The sequence below is a fragment of the Hemiscyllium ocellatum genome, chromosome 3 (genome assembly GCF_020745735.1).
Source record: "Hemiscyllium ocellatum isolate sHemOce1 chromosome 3, sHemOce1.pat.X.cur, whole genome shotgun sequence".
NCBI classification, from domain to species: domain Eukaryota; kingdom Metazoa; phylum Chordata; class Chondrichthyes; order Orectolobiformes; family Hemiscylliidae; genus Hemiscyllium; species Hemiscyllium ocellatum.
Window position 1 is genome coordinate 89,649,626 of NC_083403.1, and position 21,069 is coordinate 89,670,694.

The following is a 21,069-nucleotide window of genomic DNA, read 5'->3' on the forward strand; positions in this document are numbered from 1 at the left end:
TGTGGGACGCAACCATAGCACCCATCGGAAACCCATACAGAACCGCGGATAACATGTAAACTTCATGCAGATCTGAAGCTGGAATCAAATCCGGTTTCCTTGTGCAGTGAGGCAGCACTGCAAACCACTGAAGTGCTGTGCCGCTATAAAAATGTCAGAAGCAGCAATAAGTTATATCGTAATCTGAATCATTTCATCTTTCTTGTTGTAGAACCATAAACCATTATAAGTTGTACTTGGAATCTTAAAATTTTAATATTGTGCATGGACACATATTTAAATGAGTTAGCGTAAGCCTTAATATTACAGTTTATCTTGCTATAGTGCTGTTATGATCATCCATATGTTGTGAACATCTCCCAACTGGAATAACAATGAGAAATATCCACTATTCATTTGTTATGTGGCACAATGTAATATAAACTTTATTAGATGCAAGAAATGTACAGTTAAAACAATACAGGTTGCAGAATATTTATACATACATTGTGCATTACATGACTTCTGACATTTGCACATTTCCATATTTAAAAAAAAAACGATATCATAGAACATTTAGGGGTTTTGCATTTTTAGTCAGCAAATGTAATATCACTTCTCCCATCTGCCATACAAAATAATAAAGTCAACACTGCTGTTGCTGCCTTTTGGGTCTTAACATGCATTTACATGTTACTTTAACTGTATAACAATATTTAACATTTTAATTGTTAAAACATTCATAGCTTACATGAATATCTGGTTAATCAATAATAAATCATGATGCATAACACTTCAGGTTCCATTTGTATTCAAATACAGTTGAGTTTCAATAGATTCATGCCATTTCCAAGGAACATCAGAACCATATTTTCTTTTAACAAATTAAAAGCAAGTTAATATTGATTATAAGTCTGATTTTTTTTAGATTACTTACAGTGTGGAAACAGGCCCTTCGGCCCAACAAGTCCACACCGACCCGCCGAAGCGCAACCCACCCATACCCCTACATTTACCCCTTAAATATGCCACCGTGCTGCCCACAAAATTTAACAATTTATTAAGTGTTCATGGGAGAAGCAGTGACATAGTGGTAATGTTATCAGAAAATCTAGAATTCCAGAATAATGTTCTAAGGGTTTGAATGTCATCATGGCAGATGGTGGAATTTGAATTCAATAAAAAATTAGCCTAATGGTGACCATGTAACCATTGCTGATTGTCACAAAAGCCCATCCATCGACAATCTCTATGGATTGTAATTTGCTATCCTGACCTAGTCTGGTCTGCATGTGACCCTTGACTCTAGGTCTAGTCAGTGTAGCTCACTCCTAATTACTTCTTGGAAATGGGATACAAATGCTGGTCTAGTCAACAGTGCCCGCATTCCATGAAAGAATACACAGAGAAAATAGGTACAAAATAAGAGTAGTTTATTGACTGTAAAGAACTTCAGCACATCCCTATAACGTGAAAAGCTAGTCTCAAATGTAAGCATTTCCTTCACAATTTAACAATGTGGTGTATAAGTGGAAAAATTCAAGCTCCTTATTTGCAGCAGTGCTTTCCAATTTCTCCCCACCCCTCACTGTGACTTCATTTCAAGGTTTGAAAATTGTTGCAATCTTTCTGTGAGAATTATGAGAGTCGACTCTGAACTTGGTGGGGTGGGGGGCCTATGGGAGCAAAGGATTGGAATGTGACCTGTTTTTTTTTTCAGGGGAGGGCTAATCCCCACGCCAGCCTCTGCTGACTTGTGATTCTAATATTTCAGGTTGTGACCTCACTCTTGGTCCTGACCTCCATTTTGGGAAGCCTTGTCTTACTACAGTTTTACAATACTGCACTACAATACTACAGTATTGTATTGTTCCTGGAGATTGGATCATAACTTCAAAATTTAATATAACCATGGACAGAGATAAGCATTTGGATCTCATTATTCTGTTAATCTGCAAGTGCTGCGGGACTTGATTATTTTTCAACTATTATCTTAACAAGTAATCACCATTCATAATGACAGATTGTAAACTTATGAAAGTGAATGTGTGAAGTTAAGTGAAATCAGGTAATAAGCCAAGCTTTCAATTCCAGAGGATCACTGACGTTACTTATGTGCAATTAATTAAATTAATATGCAAAAAAAAACAATGCTATTAGTTTCCATTGGCTTCTTTTTGTGATAGTGCAGCTGATCCTACATTATTTTCACAACAGATCCCAGAACAGTTAAAGGTCACATGAGATATAGGAAGGATTTTCAAGGAATACTTATTAGAACCTCTATTGAAGGAGATTCTATGTGAAGTCTTTGTGACTGAAGACAAATTTTAATTAAAGATGAATTTATGCAAAAGTGAAACTTTATTTCAGTCTCAGCTAGGAATCTTCAACGAACAATCTTTGCAAATACATTGCATGTGATCAACATACTACTTATGGGACATGTTTAAATAGTGATATTTATATATATGATAGCATTGCAATTTACAAGAAAACATGGCTGAAGTAAAATAAAGTAATGTGATGCTGGAGTTCTGAAACAAAAACAAAGTGTTGGAGAAACTCAGCATGTCTGGCAATATCTATGGAAAGGGAAACAAAATTAACTTTGAGTCCAATACCACTATGCTTTAAAACATTCCAAAGACTGTCATTTTGGATTTGAAACATTAACTCTCCTCTCTCCATAAATTCTACCACTCCTGCTGAGTTTAAACTACTTGAAGTACTAGTTGGGAGAAGTTTTTAACTTCTGAAACTGAACTCAAGCAGATCCAATTCTCATTTATATACTTTACAAATGACTAGATTATTTGAAATCGGATACATTTTACTAATAGCTGGCATTCTAAACGTGAATTCTGAACTAAAAAGGCTAACTTAAATGCTATAACACGTCAGGCCCAAACTTGAAAAACTGAAAATATTCAAAATACATCTTAATTGACAGTATGAATTCAGAAAAGGAATGTTCAGCTTGCTCTTTGATACAATCAAAAATATGTTCAGGTATAGCAAACAATCCTTCTGCTTCCAGGCCATCTTGGATCTCTCAGATACACAGTAAAATACTTAGTATTCCATGCCCTCATCACTCTCATACCAATCAGATGGTGCATCGGTGCCAAAGTATCGATCTCCAAAGTTACCTAAATATTAACATTTATTACATCAATGCTTATTATCAACCCACAATGATCAATATTAAAATTACAGTACATTTTTTATGTTAAAAATTGTTAGACTACTCGGTTAGTTCAAACAATACAAATATTTTCCTTTTCTTTCCACTTTCCTTTAAGTGTTTAATTAAGAGTATGGAAGTTATTGAAAATTTTCACATAAATAGTGCCACTTTAATGCAGAGAAATCTTCCAAGGTGATTCAAGGCTGAAACATAGAAACTTCAAAGTAGCTTGACAAGGTAAATGTTGAGTAATGTTTGTCATGGCTGGGAAGTCAAGAACACAGGGTCACAACCTCAGAACATGGTGGCGCAGTGGTTAGCACTGCTGCTAGAGACCCGGGTTCAATTCGCGCCTCAGGTGACTCTCTGTGTGGAGTTTGCACATTCTCTCATGTCTGCGTGGGTTTCCTCTAGGAGCTCCGGTTTCCTCCCACAATCCAAAAATGTGCAAGTTAAGTAAATTGGCCTGGCTGAATTGCCCATAGTGTTAGGTGAAGGGGTGAATGTAGGGAAATGGGTCTGGGTGGGTTGCGCGTCAGTGTGGAGTTGTTGGGCCAAAGGGCCTGTTTCCACACTGTAAGTAATCTAAACAAACAGTTGGCCATTTAGGACTGAGACGAAAATTTCTTAATGCAAAAGGCTGTGAAACTTTAGAATATTCCACCCCAGAGAGTTGTGGATGTTAAATTATTATGCATATTTAAGATGGAGATTGATCAAATTTACAGGTGCTACCATTTATAGGAATATTACTAGAAAGTAGAGTTAAGGTAGAAGATCACCCATGGTCTTCATTTGAGCAAACAAGCAGGATTAGGCCATTCAGCTCCTCAAGCCTTCTTCTTTTAATAAGATCATGGCAGATATGAGTGTAACCTCCAATCCACATTCTTACCTAACACTGCTAATTTTTCACACACTTGCTTATCAAGAATCTATCCAGCTCTACCTTAAAAATATTTAAAGATTCTGCTACTACAACCTTTCCAGGAAGAGAAACCAAGAGAGACATGGCTCTTGGAGAATTTTTTTTAAATCACATCTCTGTTTTAAATAGTCAAACATCTAGGATATGATGTTTCGATCACTTCCTGAATTGTGGTGCAGTCCCAAAGAGTCAAAAAGCACACTGATGATCCTATTGGTTATGCAGATGAGGTTTTGCCAAGAGACCGCATGTAAATGAGGAGGGGAGGCGATCAAGGATGAATCCTTGGAGCTCCCAAAAAATGGCACAGGTCTAGAATGAGAAGTCAAAGATTCAACAACATCTTACATTTAAACAGTATCCTTGACATGTCCAGATACTTCACAAAAAGGCTTAAAACAAAATGATGTCCAGTCACATGGGGAAATGTTTAGGTCAGATGACTGAAAGTTTAGACAATAAGATAGGATTAAAGAAGTGGTTGAAAATAGGAAAGTAGGTAGACAGGATTAGGGAGGAAATTCATGAGTTGAACTGAAGGCATAGCCACCAGTGGTGGAGCAATTAAAATCAGGAATGCTCAAGAGGTCATAATTAGGAGATGCAGATATAGACTCACAGAGATATACAGCACAGAAACAAACCTTTTGGTCCAACTTGTCCATGCTGACGAGATATCCTACATAAATATTGTCCCATTTGCCAGCATTTGGCCTATATCCTTCTAAACCCTTCATATAACCATCCAGATGCCTTTTAAAATGTTGTAATTGTACCAACCTTCACCACTTCCTCTGGTAGCTCATTCTGTACCCTCTGCATGAAAAAGTTGCTCCAGCGTTCCCTTTTAAATCTTTCGCCTCTCACCTTAAACCTATGCCCTGTAGTGTTGGATCTTGGAGGATTGTAAGGCTGGAGTATATTCCAGACATAAGGAGGAATTTTGAACATGTGGATAAGTTAAGGTATTGCTTAACCAGGAGCCAGTGTAGGTTAGCAGATACCAGATGTTAGATGAACTGAATTTATTGTGAATTAAAACACTGGCAGAAAGGTTTAGGATGGCCTCAACTGGCTGGAAGGTCAGTTAGGAATGAATTAAAATATTCAGCACGGGAGGTATCAAAAACATGAATGAGTGTTTCAGTGGCAGAACATCAGTTACAGTTGCATAGGCAGATATGTAATGGAGGTGGAAATATGCAGTATTATTGATATGAGTGGATATGGTTGGAAGCTCATGCTGTGATCAAGTATGATACCAAGGTTGCAAACATTCTGGTTCAGCCTCAGATAGCTGCCATGTAGAAGTGTGGATTCCATAGCTCAGGAGCAGAACTTGTGGTAGAGATAAAGATAAGGATTTAGACCTTACCAATATTTAGTTGAAGGGCATTTCTGCTCACCTCAGTATTCCACTTTGCATATGCAACCTGACAATTTAGAGATAGTGGAGGAGATGAGAGGTGGTGGGAAAGTAAGGTGGATAAATGTGTCAGCATACATGTACAAACTGAAACATTTTCAGATAGTGTTGATAAAGGGCATAGGACAGGTGTCAAAGAAATGATTTTTGATGATTGTCTATGATTAAATTGATAAGAATGGCACCAAGCAATTTCTGTCTCGTCCAGCTGGGCAATGTGAAGAGGTGTTGGGAGGAGACTGCTGCCAAACGTTGCATGAGACCAAGAAGAATATGGAAGAACTGCCTGATCTTGTCACAATCACAAGTAAAGATGAACTCAACAACTGCCAGCCAGTCAGTTTAACTTTATTGTTGGAAAAACTTCTAGAAGCAATAATTTAGAAAAACATAGTAACACGAGCATGCATTGAAATAATAAAATGTTAGCATGGATTTCTTAAAGGAAAATTGCATTTAACTGACTTGCTAGATTTCTTTTTTCTGAAGAAGGAACAAATAAGGTTAATGAGAGCAAAGCAGCTGATGTGGTATACTTGCAACTTCAAAGACACATTGGAATGACTCACCAGGGGTAAGCAACGAGGTTCAGGCCTCTGGCACGGAGCCTGTCCCCGTTGCTCAGAAGGGAAGGGTGGAGAAAGGTAGAGCGATAGTTACTGGGGACTCAATAGTGAGGGGCACAGATAGGCGGTTTTGCGGGGGCGACAGAGACTCACGATTGGTATGTTGCCTCCCAGGTGCAAGGGTACGTGATGTCTCTGATCGTGTTTTCCGGGTTCTTAAGGGGGAGGGGGAGCAGCCCCAGATCGTGGTCCATGTTGGCACCAACGACATAGGTAGGAAGAGGGGTTAGGCAGGCTTTCAGGGAGCTAGGTTGGAAGCTCAGAGCTAGAACGAACAAAGTTGTTGTCTCTGGTTTGTTACCCGTGCCACGTGATAGAGAGTCGAGGAATAGGGAGAGAGAACAGTTAAATGCGTGGCTACAGGGATGGTGCAGGAGGGAGGGATTCCGGTTTCTGGACAACTGGGGTTCTTTCTGGGGAAGGTGGGACCTCTATAAGCAGGATGGTCTACACCTGAACCTGAGGGGCACCAGTATCCTTGGGGGGAGGTTTGCTAGTGCTCTTTGGGAGGGTTTAAACTAACTCTGCAGGGGCCTGGGAACCTGGACTGTAGCTTTAGGGTACAGGACCTTGAGTGTAGGGAGGTTAGGAACTTGGCTTCGATCTCGAAGGAGGGTGCCTGTAAACAGGAAGGTGGCTTGAAGTGTGTATACTTCAATGCCAGAAGTATAAGAAATAAGGTAGGTGAACTTGCAGCGTGGGTTGGTACCTGGGACTTCGATGTTGTGGCCATTACAGAGACGTGGGTAGAACAGGGACAGGAATGGCTGTTGCAGGTTCCAGGGTTTAAATGTTTTAGCAGGGTCAGAGATGGGGGTAAAAGAGGGGGAGGTGTGGCATTGCTTGTCAAGGATAGTATTACAGCGGTGGAAAGGACGATGGAGGAAGACTTGCCATCTGAGGTAGTTTGGGCTGAGGTTTGAAATAGGAAAGGTGAGGTCACCCTGTTAGGAGTTTTCTACAGGCCTCCTAATAGTCCGAGAGAAGTAGAGGAAAGTATTGCGAGGATGATTCAGGAGAAAAGTGAAAGTAGCAGGGTGGTTGTTATGGGGGACTTTAACTTCCCAGATATTGACTGGGAAAGCTATGGCTCGAGTTCGTTAGATGGGTCGGTGTTTGTCCAATGTGTGCAGGAGGGTTTCCTGACACAATATGTAGACAGGCCAACAAGAGGTGAGGCTATACTGGATTTGGTTCTAGGTAATGAACCAGGCCAGGTGTTAGACTTGGAGGTAGGTGAGCACTTCGGGGACAGTGACCACAACTCGGTGACTTTTACTCTAGTGATGGAGAGGGATAAGTGTGCACTGCAGGGCATGAGTTATAGCTGGGGGCAGGGAAATTATGATGCGGTGAGGCATGACTTAGGATGCGTGGATTGGAAAAATAGGCTTCAAGGGAAGAACACAAATGATATGTGGAGATTGTTCAAGGAACAGCTAATGGGTGTCCTTGATAAGTATGTATCAGTCAGGCAGGGAGTAAAGGGTCTTGTGAGGGAGCCGTGGTTTAATAAGGAATTGGAATCCCTTGTGAAAGGGAAGAGGGCGGCCTATGTAAAGATGAGGCATGAAGGTTCATTTGGGGTGACTGAGAGTTATAAGGTAGCCAGGAAGGATCTAAAGAGAGAGCTAAGAGCAGCGAGAAGGGGACATGAAAAGTCCTTAGTTGTTAGGATTAGGGAAAACCCAAAGGCTTTCTATAGGTATGTCAGGAATAAAAGGATGACTAGGGTAGGTATCGGTCCAGTCAAGGATAGTAGTGGGAAGTTGTGCGTGGAGGCAGAGGAGATTGGAGAGACACTAAATCAATACTTTTCGTCAGTATTCACTCAGGAACAGGACACTGTTGCTGATGTGAATATTGAGTCACAAGTGATTAGAATGGATGGCCTTGAGGTATGTAGGGAAGAGGTCTGGGGAATACTGGAAAGGATGAAACTAGATAGGTCCCCTGGGCCTGATGGCATTTATCCTAGGATCCTCTGGGAAGCTAGGGAGGAGATAGCGGAGCCATTGACCTTGATTTTTATGTCGTCGTTGTCTATGGGAATAGTGCCAGAAGACTGGAGGATAGCGAATGTGGTCCCCTTGTTCAAGAAGGGGAGTAGGGATAGCCCTAGTAACTACAGGCCAGTGAGTCTCACTTCTGTTGTGGGGAAAGTCTTAGACAGAATTGTAAGGGATAGGATTTATGAACATCTGGATAGGAATAATGTGATCAAAGATAATCAGCATGGTTTTGTGAAGGGCAGGTCGTGCCTCACAAACCTTATTGAGTTCTTTGAGAAGGTGACCAAGGAAGTGGACGAGGATAAAGCAGTAGGTGTGGTGTATATGGATTTTAGCAAGGCGTTCGATAAGGTACCCCATGGTAGGCTAATGCAAAAACTACGGAGGTATGGCATTGAGGGTGCATTAGAGGTTTGGATTAGGAATTGGCTGGCTGGAAGGAGACAGAGGGTAGTAGTTGATGGTATAGGTTCATCTTGGAGTGCAGTTACTAGCGGTGTTCCACAAGGATCTGTTTTGGGACCATTGCTGTTTGTCATTTTTATAAATGACCTAGAGGAGGGGCTTGAAAGCTGGGTGAGCAAGTTTGGGGATGACACGAAAATCGGTGGAGTTGTGGACAGCGAAGAAGGATGTGGCAGGATACAGCGGGATATAGATAAGTTGCAGAGCTGGGCAGAAAGGTGGCAAATGGAGTTCAATGTAGCTAAGTGTGAAGTCATTCACTTTGGTAGGAGTAACAAGAAGATGGATTACTGGGCTAATGGTAGGCTACTTGGTAGTGTGGATGAGCAGAGGGATCTTGGTGTCCATGTGCACAGATCTCTGAAAGTTGCCACCCAGGTAAATAGTGCTGTGAAGAAGGCATATGGTGTACTGGGCTTTATTGGTAGAGGAATTGAGTTCCGGAGTCCTGAGGTCATGTTGCAGTTGTATAAGACTCTGGTGCGGCCTCATCTGGAGTATTGTGTGCAGTTTTGGTCGCCATACTATAGGAAGGATGTGGAGGCATTGGAACGAGTGCAGAGGAGGTTTACCAGGATGTTGCCTGGCATGGTAGGAAGATCGTATGAGGAAAGGCTGAGGCACTTGGGGCTGTTCTCATTGGAGAAAAGAAGGTTTAGAGGACATTTGATAGAGGTGTACAAGATGATTAGGGGTTTAGATAGGGTTGACAGTGAGAACCTTTTTCCGCTAATGGAGTCAGCTGTTACTAGGGGACACAGCTTTAAATTAAGGGGTGGTAGGTATAGGACAGATGTTGGGGTAGATTCTTTACTCAGCGGGTTGAGTGTTCACGGTATGCCCTGCCAGTAGCAGTGGTGGACTCTCCCTCTTTATGGTCATTTAAGCGGGCATTGGATAAGCATATGGAGGTTATTGGGCTAGTGTAGGTTAGGTAGACTTTGGTCGGCGCAACATCAAGGGCCGACGGGCCTGTACTGCGCTGTATTTTTCTAATGTTCTATGTTCTATGAAACAGTATAAACACTAATCCTGTGCACTTTGGCGTTCCTGTAATATTAACTCTTGGTTCTTATGACCTTTCAGTTAATTTTAAACTCTTCATAGAAGAGTACAATTAACCCACAATGAAACGAGTTTCGGTGTTTACGTGCACCCCATCTGCCTGACAAAATGCATGGATGACGGTTTAAGAATTAACAGAATTATCTGTATTCTATTTATAAACATTCGAGTTAAATGCAAGAAAAGATCATTTTGCCTCTCGATCTTGCTCTGCCACCTGAGATTATGGTTGATCTGATTGCAACCTCTGCTCTGCACTCCTAAATACCCATCAGTCAAGAATATAATATGATCACACGCAACAAGCCTGCACTGCCACCTAACAATCAAACAATTTATGACCAATTCAAAAATTTGACTGAGTTGTATGCTGAAATTTGGTAGCCCATCACACTCTCGCTGTCCAAAACACACACCTTGCTGTCTCTCACAGTCTAAACCCCTGAATCCCCATATCATCCTCTTGTGTGTGTACAATACTGATTTACACACCATTGTAAATCTTCTCTTGTTCAATCCCATAATTTATGTTTGATATCAATTTGCTTTCCATCATACTCAACTCTAAGCAGGTGCTAATTTTACATTAGCATCAGTTCACACTTCAGTCTATGCTTTGTTACTTGTACCAACCACACTATTTTACTGCCCTTGTTGAAAAAAGTACTGATTTATTTAATTAAAACAAAATTTAAACTTAAGAAAAAACATCATGTTGATAAATATAAAGAAAAGGACTTGCATTTCCATAGCATTTTTCACAACCTCAATGTCCAAAAGCAAAATATCAAAATTTCAAGGCAGAATCACTTTTCTCAGTTGTTCCAAAATCGAGCCTGGAAAATTAATCTTTCAAGTGTTTAAAATTTCTCAAAAATAGCAATAAGAATAAATTAATTGGCACAGAAAAATGTACAGTAATGAGGAGTATATCTCAGTAGTCAAATGCAGAATATGAAAATGATAGAATAGGGAAACCAAAACCAATAGGTTCTATATGGCTTGGTCTTAAACAGTAACTCAAAATTGTCTTAGATCATAAGAACATAAGAACTAGGAGCAGGAATAGGCCATCTGGTCCTTCAAGCCCACTCTGCCATTCAATAAGATCACGGTTGATCTTTTCGTGGCCTCAGGTCCACTTACCATAATCTTTAATTAGAACTTAATCACACACCTAAAATTTACTTTTGTGATTCTGTTCAAGTATGGACTGAACAATAACTTGCATGCCAAAAAACCAGCCTTCCAGTCCCTCATACCTTGAAAAATAAGAGGAATATTTCCTACCATTATTTACTAACCATTATTTACATCTAGTCATCGTGGCGAGGAACTCGTAAAATGAGAAAATATTCAAACATCTGATCTACTTGGAGCATGGAAGAAATAAGAAGCCTCCTTGGTTATATTCTAATTCATGCATAACCTTACCTATTCCAGGAATAATGTGAAATTCGTCATTTACTTTCTTGTCTACAGCAGTGGTGATAATGTTAACCTTAGGAAAGGCATACGCCACCGAGTGCACTCCCATTTCAGCCATCAGCAATGAGAGCAGGAAAATTTTATCTTCTTGCACATCATGATCCTGAAATAAGTCAGACAAATTTTAAGAGATGTAGCTTTCACCAGCTACCATACTGAAACTGATGCTAAACTAGAAGCAAGTTTTCTTTTCAAAACTAGAACTACATACACTAATATTATTTTATAAAATTATTATGGAAATGTTAAAGTAATGAAAATCATGCATTTGAATTACAAGAATCATAAACGTGGCTGACATTATTCAAATAGATACAACTTTACAACAGTTTCATAGAACCATTTTGCTCCACAAAATCTAGAGTTGCAAATGACAATGCTCCACTAAATAATATGAAATTAGATCCAATAGTTCACAAACGCTTCTGCAGGTTGACCAGAAATCACATTTTGGTCTGTCACCCAACTTGAATTAGTTCTGAACCTTTTGCTTAGAGTAAAACAAAAAAAAGACAAGTAAGTATTTAGACTACATTATAATTCTGAGAAGGAAATTAAATATCAAGGTTCTTCCTACGTACTTCTAACAATTGGACACATTTCTGTGATATCACATATTGTATATTAATTCATACTAATAAAAATAAATAGTCCCAATACCATTTTTTCTTGGCAGTCCGTGAAGACTAAAGATAACTCCAAAATTGAAATGACTGAAGCATTCAATATTGGATCCAACACATACTGCCACATGTGAGGCAGATATTGTTTGATAAGAGGAGTGAATGGGATGTTCAGGTATCTGCACATACCATCTGTTGTTTTCATTTGGCCGCCATCTGATCTCTGTGAGAGATGAACAAAATACTTGGAACCTTCATGGTTCTTTTTCTTCAGTTTGGGAGGTATTGGGAAAAGATTCACGTTGGTGGGGATGTCATAACTTTCAAGAGAGACTTTGAGGATCCCCTCCAAGTTTTTCCTTTACCCCTCTTTGTAACCCCTTGGGGTGCTAAAGTCTGGAGTAGAAAGTTTGTTTGGGAGTTTTATGTCAGGCGTGTGGATGATACGGCCTATTCACCTCAGCTGACTGATCATAAACACAGTGTCTTAATGCTGGGCATGACGGTTTGAAAGAGGACACTGATATTACAGCTTCTGTCCCTGCTACTGGATTTGCAGAATTTTGCAGAGGCATTGCTGGTGATATTTCTGCAGCCATTTGAGGTGTCTGTTGTAGATTGTCCATGTCAGTGACACATACCAGAGGGCAGGCAACACTGCTGCCTGTAGATCCTGAGCTTTATACCTGTTTGAGATCTTTGTCATCAAACACTGTATTCCTCAGTTGACCTCAGGCAGCACTGGTACATTGAAGAAGAAAGAGTTTCATTATCAATGCCTGCCTTAGCTGAAAGAAGACTCCTAAACTATGACAGTGGATCCAAATAATTCAGTGGCTCAGAATGGTTCTTGACAGTGAGGCAGTAGTGCTGTACAGATACAATAAGCTGGTACAATGACCTTTGTCATCCAGATGGTTAGTCTGAGATCTATTCTCTCATATGTCTCTAAGAATGCATCAAAGATGGTTCAGAGCTCTGTCTGAATACGCAAAAACACAAGTGTTATCTGTGCACTGCAGCCTGAGATTGGGATGATTTGTTTCTGGACTAGGGGCGACACAGATTGAATTGTTCCCCAGTGGTCCTGTAGATTTCTTTTTGGTCGAGTGAGGAATTTCATTGATATGGGTAGAGTTAGCGAGTTTTGAAAAGATTTGGATGTAGGGAGGGTGTTGCCGTAATGAAGATGGATAAGAGTGTTGGTGCGAAGATATAGCCATGCTTGACACTATTTTTGAACTTGTATTTGTGGTAGATTCTGGATGAGGGTCACAGCTTGCCTGTGGATAGTGATGTATTTCTGCAGATAGCCAAAATTGAGCAGGATGCTCCAAATCCCTAAAAAAATTCCAACAGGTTGAAAACACTCAGCACGTCTAGCAGCATTTGTGAAGATGAAGCAGAATTCATGTTTTGGGTCCAGTAACCCTTCTTCAGGTGATGAAAATGAACATAAATACCCTAATTAAAAGCAAAATAAATTTTAGCACAGTTCCACAAAAGATATCAGGCACAAATGTTATCCTTTAAATTAAGGTGGAAAACCACCCTCCACTCTAACCATCACCTCTCACAACAAAACTTTTCTCAGTAACATCATTTACTGACCAGAGATTGCAATTCAAATTTACAAAGTCTAGAGGGGTGCCTGAAAACAAACAGCGACTGCTGCTTTTTTTAAATCATTATTTACTCACCAGAAGGACTCGAACTGCCATCATTGCAGCAGCTCCTGTTGACACTGTACTGTCCATCAGAATGACATAATCCTCACTAATATCCTTGGGTAATCGAAGATAATGTAGCTATACAAAATTTAGATAAAGTGATTAATCTGAAGCCACCAAAAACAAGACCATTTCTATCTTTTAGTTTTTGAAAAATGAAAATCAATGTTCAACCAGTATTGCAGGTGTAAGATTATTGGATTATTATTAAAATCTAACCTTATCATTAGAAACTAACATCTATTAGGAACTTGTTTAGTAGTATAATATGAGAAAACTAGAGAGGTAAGGCCCAAAAATGTCAAGGTGTTGGGATTATGAGTTTGTGTCAAACTTTTGCTGCTTACTGTAGCAAAAAGCTGAGGACTTGAAAGTCCTCTGAGAGAAACTGTTATGTATCAATGGAATGTAGATGTGTATTCTCCACAAGCTAAGGAAGCCTTGAGATATAGTGGTAAATTACAATGCAATTATGTAATTGCATTAGGTTAGTAACAGCCACATGAACTATTCCTGTATGGTGAAGGAAAGCATGGTTTTAGATGATATTATTTGATCCTCCTTTTGTATCGAAATCTGATGATTCTGTGATCATTCTTTCCAAAAGGATCCTTAACTACGAGATCATTAATTTTACCTGTCTCATGACACATACAGGACCAGATCTAAGATTGCATGCTTCCTTGAAGGTTTGGTAACATGCTGTTCAAGCAAGTTATTACAGACGAGTTCTATGAACTCCTCTTCAAGACTGCCTCTACTTATTTGATTCGGCCAATTAATGTGCATGTTAAAGTCCCCCATTATTTCTGCGCTCCATTCTTACATGCATCAGATATTTCTCGATTAATTGCCTTTGCCAGTGTAGCATTATTATTAGCTGAAAATGTGTTGCTGGTTAAAGCGCAGCAGGTCAGGCAGTATCCAAGGAACAGGAAATTCGACGTTTCGGGCAAAAGCCCTTCATCAGAAATCTTGATGAAGGGCTTTTGCCCGAAACGTCGAATTTCCTGTTCCTTTGGATGCTGCCTGACCTGCTGCGCTTTAACCAGCAACACATTTTCAGCTCTGATCTCCAGCATCTGCAGACCTCACTTTTTACTAGCATTATTATTAGGTGGCATATAGACTACTCCCAATGGTGACTTCTTTTTCTTACTATTCCTGATCTCTGCCCTATTGAATTCAACATTTTGCTCCTTAGATCTTATATCATCTCTCCCTATCGCCCTCATCTCATCTGTAACTAAGAGGGTGACCCCACCTCCCTCACCTTCCTGCCTATCCTTTCTAATTACTTGATATCCTTGGATATTTAATGCCTAGTCATCACCACCCTGCAACCACATTTCTGTAATTGCAACTAAATCGTATCTCTTTATACTGATTTATACAAGTTCATCAACTTGTTTTGAATACTATGGGCTTTCAGATAAAGTGCCCTTATACCCATTGTCCTTTTAGAATCAAGCAATCTGTGTATTTTGCATAAGATTCTGTCACCCAATTGTACTTTTCCTTTTCTAACTTTTGCTCTGCACTGCTTCCTTTTGCCTTTCTGCCTGGACTCCCTCCCTCTTGCCAAATTTGATGCCAAAATATTGAATGTACTGAAGATGTGGCTAGATATAATAATTAGGGCAAATGGGATCAAAGGTTATAGGGAGAAAGCAGGATTAGGCTACTGAGTTAGACGATCTGCTACGATCATGAAGAATGGCAGGGCAGGCTCGATGGGCCAAATGGCCGCCTCCTGCTTCCCTGTTTCTATGAACACCATCACAGCAGCGGATGCTCAAGATGCTAGAAATAAGTTCTAACATCAGAATGATGACAGATGTTTAAATAACCAATAGTGTTAGGGGACCAAAACAAGTTGAAGACACAAAAATTTGAAAGCAAAAAAAAATTAACGTTGAAAGCATTTGTTTTGCTGATGCCAAGGAAAATTTTAAATTGTGCAGGAAAGAAAATGGTTTGGAGGAATAAAGATGAAAGAAGAACTGCTGTCAGAAAGGAATAATGTCATTTCTATTTTAAAGGTGATAGTAGCTAAATTTTCTTAACAATTCTGGTGTGTGTGATTGAAGTCTGTTTCTATTTGCTACTTTCTATGCTCTTTGCTGCAGAGCCAAATATCATTCTTTTGATTGGGCATATTTACACTTTGCATTAGCTGAAGTCCTGAATGCAAACACCATTGAGCATTCCTCTCCACTGGGCCACCCATAACTAATACTACCCCAATGCCATATGAGAAGACATCACATGTCAATACCACAGTCAGGAAAAATCCCATGATATACTTTTTTGTAAAACCTCAGTTGCATGAAGAGTCACCTAGATTTGAAACTTTAACTTGCTATTTCTCCACGATGCTGCCTGACCTGCTGTGCCTTTTCAGTGCCATACTTTGAATGTAATTCAGTTGGTCAAATTATTCAATGTTGAGGAAAATACACTTTATTTTAACACTACAGTTCAAATACAGACAACAAAAAGAATTGATTTAATTGTAACTATCAAAATGCTCAACAGAATAATAGATATATTAAATATTAATTAACTGTTCCAATATAGTAACATCCTAAAAACATACCCTTGGCGAAGGCAAATTCAGTAAAACAGATTGTCTCATATGTAATTCTAGCAAGAAGGGAATCTCAGCTTTTAGCGGTAACAGACTGAGAAATATGAGCTTCCATATCCAGCTTCACAATCCAAACAACTGCATAAAGCTAAAGCTAAAACTCCTTGTTCTGAGGGAACTTAGCCTCAAACATTCAGGTTGCTTCTATTGTTCCAACTTTAAAAAGTATGCCTCAGGCCTCACAAGCGGTTTACTCTATTGGTTTTGAGCAGACTGCTTGCCGCTTCTATCTCAATTTTTGTTCATTAAGTTAAAAATCACAACACCAGGTTATAGTCCTACAGGTTTATTTAGAAGCACTAGCTTTCGAAGCACTGCTTCTTCATCAGGTGGCTGTGGAACAGAATCATAAGATGCAGAATTTATCGCAACAGGATTGCAGTATCATGGAATGGAATATTGAACAGAGAGAGAGAGAGACGAGAAAAGAGAGAGACAGAGAGAGAGCGAAAGAGAGACAGAGAGCGAGAGAGAGAGAGAGAGAGAGAGAAGTGCTGTGGGGTCACCATGGTATGATATGAACCCAAGGTCCCGGTTGAGGACATTCCCATGGGTACCAAACTTGGCTATCAGCCTCAGCTTGGCTGCTCTGCGTTGTTGTCTGTCCTGAAGTCCGCATTGGAGGATGGTCACCCGAAGGTCTGAGCTGAATGTTCCGGACCTTTGAAGTGTTGCCCGACTGGGCTAGTGATTGTTGTCCATTCATCTGGTTGCCATAGTCTCTATTCGGTCTTGCCAATGTAACATACCTCAGGGCATCCTTGCCTGCAGCGTACGAGATAGACAACATTGGCCTTGTCACATGAGTATCTGCCGCGTACAAGGTGCGTGGTGTCCCCACATGTAATGATGGTATCTGTGTTGACACTCTGACATGTCTTGCACTGTTTGCTGTGACAGGGTTGCATGGTATTGTCATGAAGGCCGAGCAGTTTGCTGCGAAAATGATCTGTTTGAGTTTTGGTAGTTGTTTAAAGGCAAGAAGTGGAGACATGAGGAAGGTATTGGCAAGGCACTCATCTTCATCGATAATATGTTGCAGGCTGTGAAGAACATGGCATTGTTTTTCAGCACCCAGGAACTACAGGACAATGAAGGGTATCCTATCAGTTGCAACTTGTGTCTGTCTCCTGCGGAGATCACTATGGTTTCTTGCTGAAGCGAGAAGGCACTTGCTGCAACTATTAGGGTACCCTTCGTTGTCCAGTACTTCCTGGGAGCCGAAAAACTACACCATGTTCTTCACAGCCTGCAACACATTAGCGATGAGGATTAGCACTTTCCAAGATTTTTCTCATGCCCCCACTTCTCGCCTTTAAACAACCACCAAACCTCAAATAGACAATTGTTCGCAGTAAACTGCCCAGCCTTCAGGACAACACCATACAACCCTGTCACAGCAGACGCTGTAAGACATGTCAGAGTCTTGACATGGGTACCACTATTATATGGACACCAGCCACCATGTACGCTGCAGGTACTCATGTGACTCAGCCAATGTTGATTATCTCATACGCTGCAGGCAAGGGTGCCCTGAGGCATGGTACATTGGCGAGATCAAACAGAGGCTGTGGAAATGGATGAATGGGCACCGCAGGACAATCGACAGTCAGGAGTGCTCCCTCCCAGTTGGAGAACACTTTAACCGTCCGGGACATTTGGTGACCATCCTCTAAGGCGAACTTTGGGCCAGGCAACAATGTAAAGCGGCAAAGCAAAGGCTGATAGCCAAGTTCGGTACCCATGAGGATGGCCTCAACTGGGACTTTGGGTTCATGTCATACTACAGGTAACCCCACAGCACTACTCACACACACACACACACACCCACACCCACACACACCCACACACACACACACACATCCCCACACACACCCACTTGGTCTCCCCTGTACGCACACATGTAAGTTGGTGGGGTGAATTTGCACTTGCAGAATTACATTTTATTTTGCTCAAAAACTGCATAAATCCATGTAAGGTTCTATAAATCCCACTTTGGAAACAGAATCAGTCTGACCTAACATTGGGACACAGACAGACTTTAACCTCACACCTTCAATCTGAGCTAAGATGGCACATATTGTTAAAGCTATCTTGAGAATGTAACTTTTAAAAAGTTCTGGGATTTACATATTAAAGAACGAAAACTAACATGATAATTCTAAAAGATGAAAGACTTGAGTTAAATTTGTTCAAAAATACATTCCATGACACTGCAATCTTGTTGCTATAAATTCTATGTCTTAAGATTCTGTTCCACAACCACCTGATGAAGAAGCAGGGCTTTGAAAGCTAGTGCTTCCAAATAAACTTGTTGGACCATAACCTGGTGTTGTGAGATGTTTAACTTTGTCCACTACAGTCCAACACCATCACCTCAGAATCATTTCTTCATTAAAAAAGAATACACATCATAAAGGCATAATATTGTTATGGACAGACTTTGTAAATGCTATTCATCATCTGCTGAAAGATTGTACTGTCTGATGATACCCCAAATGGCAATCTTGCATATTGGCACAAATCCTTATGGATAGTAATTACTGCATACTTCTGGGAATCCTCATTTAAGTGCAATTGCAAGGATGCAAGGCTCATGTCCAGCTTCATGAAGGACAGTCCTTTGCCAACATTGTAAACAAATCTTCTATGCAAGGAATTGGTTATTATTTCCAACTGTGAAAAGCAGTTTAACATTTATTCAAAATCCTCACGAAGGTTGGGCTTTATAATCAGTATGACCGGTGTTGCCCATTCCATAAGCTGGACTGGCCTGATGATCCCTTCATTCTCCAGCCTTCTGATTTATGCCAGTACTTTTGCCTGTAAGGCAAATGGCACTGGACAGACCTTACAGAATCACGGATTTGTTTCATGTGATAGTTACTAGAACTTCTATTGCCATACCCTGCAACTCATATGCTCCACTTGCCACATTTTCCAATGATAAAGCTAGTTGTAGTACCTGCTTGAAGTCCATTTGGGCTTCAGCTGGTAGGTGCTTTTTCATGGTTACATCATTAATCCCACATGCCAAATTGTTTTAACCCTAAATGAGATGGTGAGAAACTAAGTCACATGCTTCTGCTAGTAATCTTAACCTAGTCAAAAACCCTGATATGGATTCTCCTGGTCCTTGAATTGCCAAGTAAAATAGAGTGTGCCTCAGAATTAGGTGAGATTTGAGTATGTAATATTCCTTAACTAAACTCTTAAAAAGCTTTAGTATCTGGTGCCACAGAGAAAATTAGGTTGCTATTATCGAAAAAAGCTGCAGGTCTACAAGCTGTAAGAGTCACTCACTACTTTTCATCTGCCCAATATCATTTGCCTAGAAAATATAAAGGCAATCTTTCCAAATATTGGGCCCAGTCTTTGACTGTTGGATTGACTAAGTCAAGCTTTCAAATTAATGTCATGATGCTAGAAATGCTTATCAAAACTCAAAGATGACTATTGCGAGTGAATTTCTTCAAGAACATGCTTTTCTCTTGGTGCCACTGAAATAACTTGACAGAGGCAGGTATTCTGTCACAGTTCATTTACACATGGAAAGTCCTTGATACTTATCCAGCTCCTTCTGAGCCAGTTCTCAGACTGAACAGGGTGTCTGATCCTATTTTTAATCTGTCAGCCAGGGCCCCCTGCTTGTCCCAATCAAAATTTGAAGCAATGCCCCCTTGTACAAGCTGATGTCATCATCCTCAGAAAAAGTCTTTCACTGTCTACCCTTCTAATCTTCTGATCATCTTGTATGTCTCCACAAATCTGCTCTTAGTCTTCTTCTCTCTAATGAGAACAACCCAAGTCTCTCAGCCTTTCCTCATAAGACCTTCCCTGCACACCAGGCAACATCCTGGTAAATCTCCTCCGTACCTTTTCCAATGCTTCCACATCCTTCCTGTAATGGGGCGACCAGAACTGTACGCGATATTCCAGGTGCATACGCACTAGCGCTTTGTCTAGTTGCAGCATAACATTACAGCTCCAGAACTCAATCCCTCTACCAATAAAACCTAATACACTGTATGCCTTCTTAACAGGCAAAAACAATGACAGCAGATGCTTGAAACCAGATTCTGGATTAGTGGTGTTGAAAGAGCACAGCAGTTCAGGCAGCATCCGAGGAGCAGTAAAATCGATGTTTCGGGCAAAAGCCCTTCATCAGGAGTGCAGGGTGGAGAGATAAGTGAGAGGAGGGTGGGGGTGGGGAGAAAGTAGCATAGAGTACAATAGATAAGTGAGGGAGGAGATGAAGGTGATAGGTCGGGGGGGGTGGGTAGAGTGGATAGGTGGAAAAGAAGATAGGTTGGTAGGACAAGTCATGGGGACAGTGCTGAGCTGGAAGTTTGGAACTGGGGTGAGGTGGGGGAAGGGGAAATGAGGAAACTGGTGAAGTCCACATTAATGCCCTGGGGTTGAAATGTTCCGAGGCAGAAGATGAGGAGTTCTTCCTCCAGGCCTCTGGTGGTGAGGGAGCAGTGGTGAAGGAGGCCCAGGATCTCCATGTATTCGGCAGAGTGGGAGGGGGAGTTGAAATGTTGGGCCACAGGGCGGTGTGGTTGATTGGTGCAGATGTCCCAGAGATGTTCCCTAAAGCGCTCTGCTAGGAGGCGTCTAATCTTCCCAATTTAGAGGAGACCGCATTGGGAGCAAAGGATACAATAAAGATATTGGTGGATGTGCAGGTAAAGCTTTGATGGATGTGGAAGGCTCCTTTAAGGCCTTGGATGGAGGTGAGGGAGGAGGTGTGGGCATAGGTTTTGCAATTCCTGCAGTGGCAGGGGAAGGTGCCAGGATGGGAGGGTGGGTTCGAAGGAGAATCCTCCCACTTCCTGCAGACCAAAGGGGTAGCCATTACCACACGTATGGGCCCCGCTATGCCTG

The 21,069-nt window shown here is 40.8% G+C and overlaps 1 protein-coding gene across 2 annotated transcripts in view; it reads right to left on the reverse strand.

Annotated features, from left to right (window-relative positions):
- Positions 1 to 467: 467 nt before the first annotated feature.
- The window catches only part of si:ch211-243j20.2 (uridine-cytidine kinase-like 1), a 197,853-nt gene continuing 177,251 nt past the window's right edge, over positions 468 to 21,069 (reverse strand). For both annotated transcript variants that reach the window (XM_060851760.1, XM_060851769.1), the window contains 3 exons: positions 13,503 to 13,610; positions 11,126 to 11,282; positions 468 to 3,131 (listed from right to left, as the gene is read on the reverse strand). In XM_060851760.1, coding sequence (XP_060707743.1) covers positions 3,055 to 3,131; positions 11,126 to 11,282; positions 13,503 to 13,610 — 342 coding nt within the window. In that variant the 3' untranslated portion in view covers positions 468 to 3,054. The remainder of the gene's footprint in view (positions 3,132 to 11,125; positions 11,283 to 13,502; positions 13,611 to 21,069) is intronic.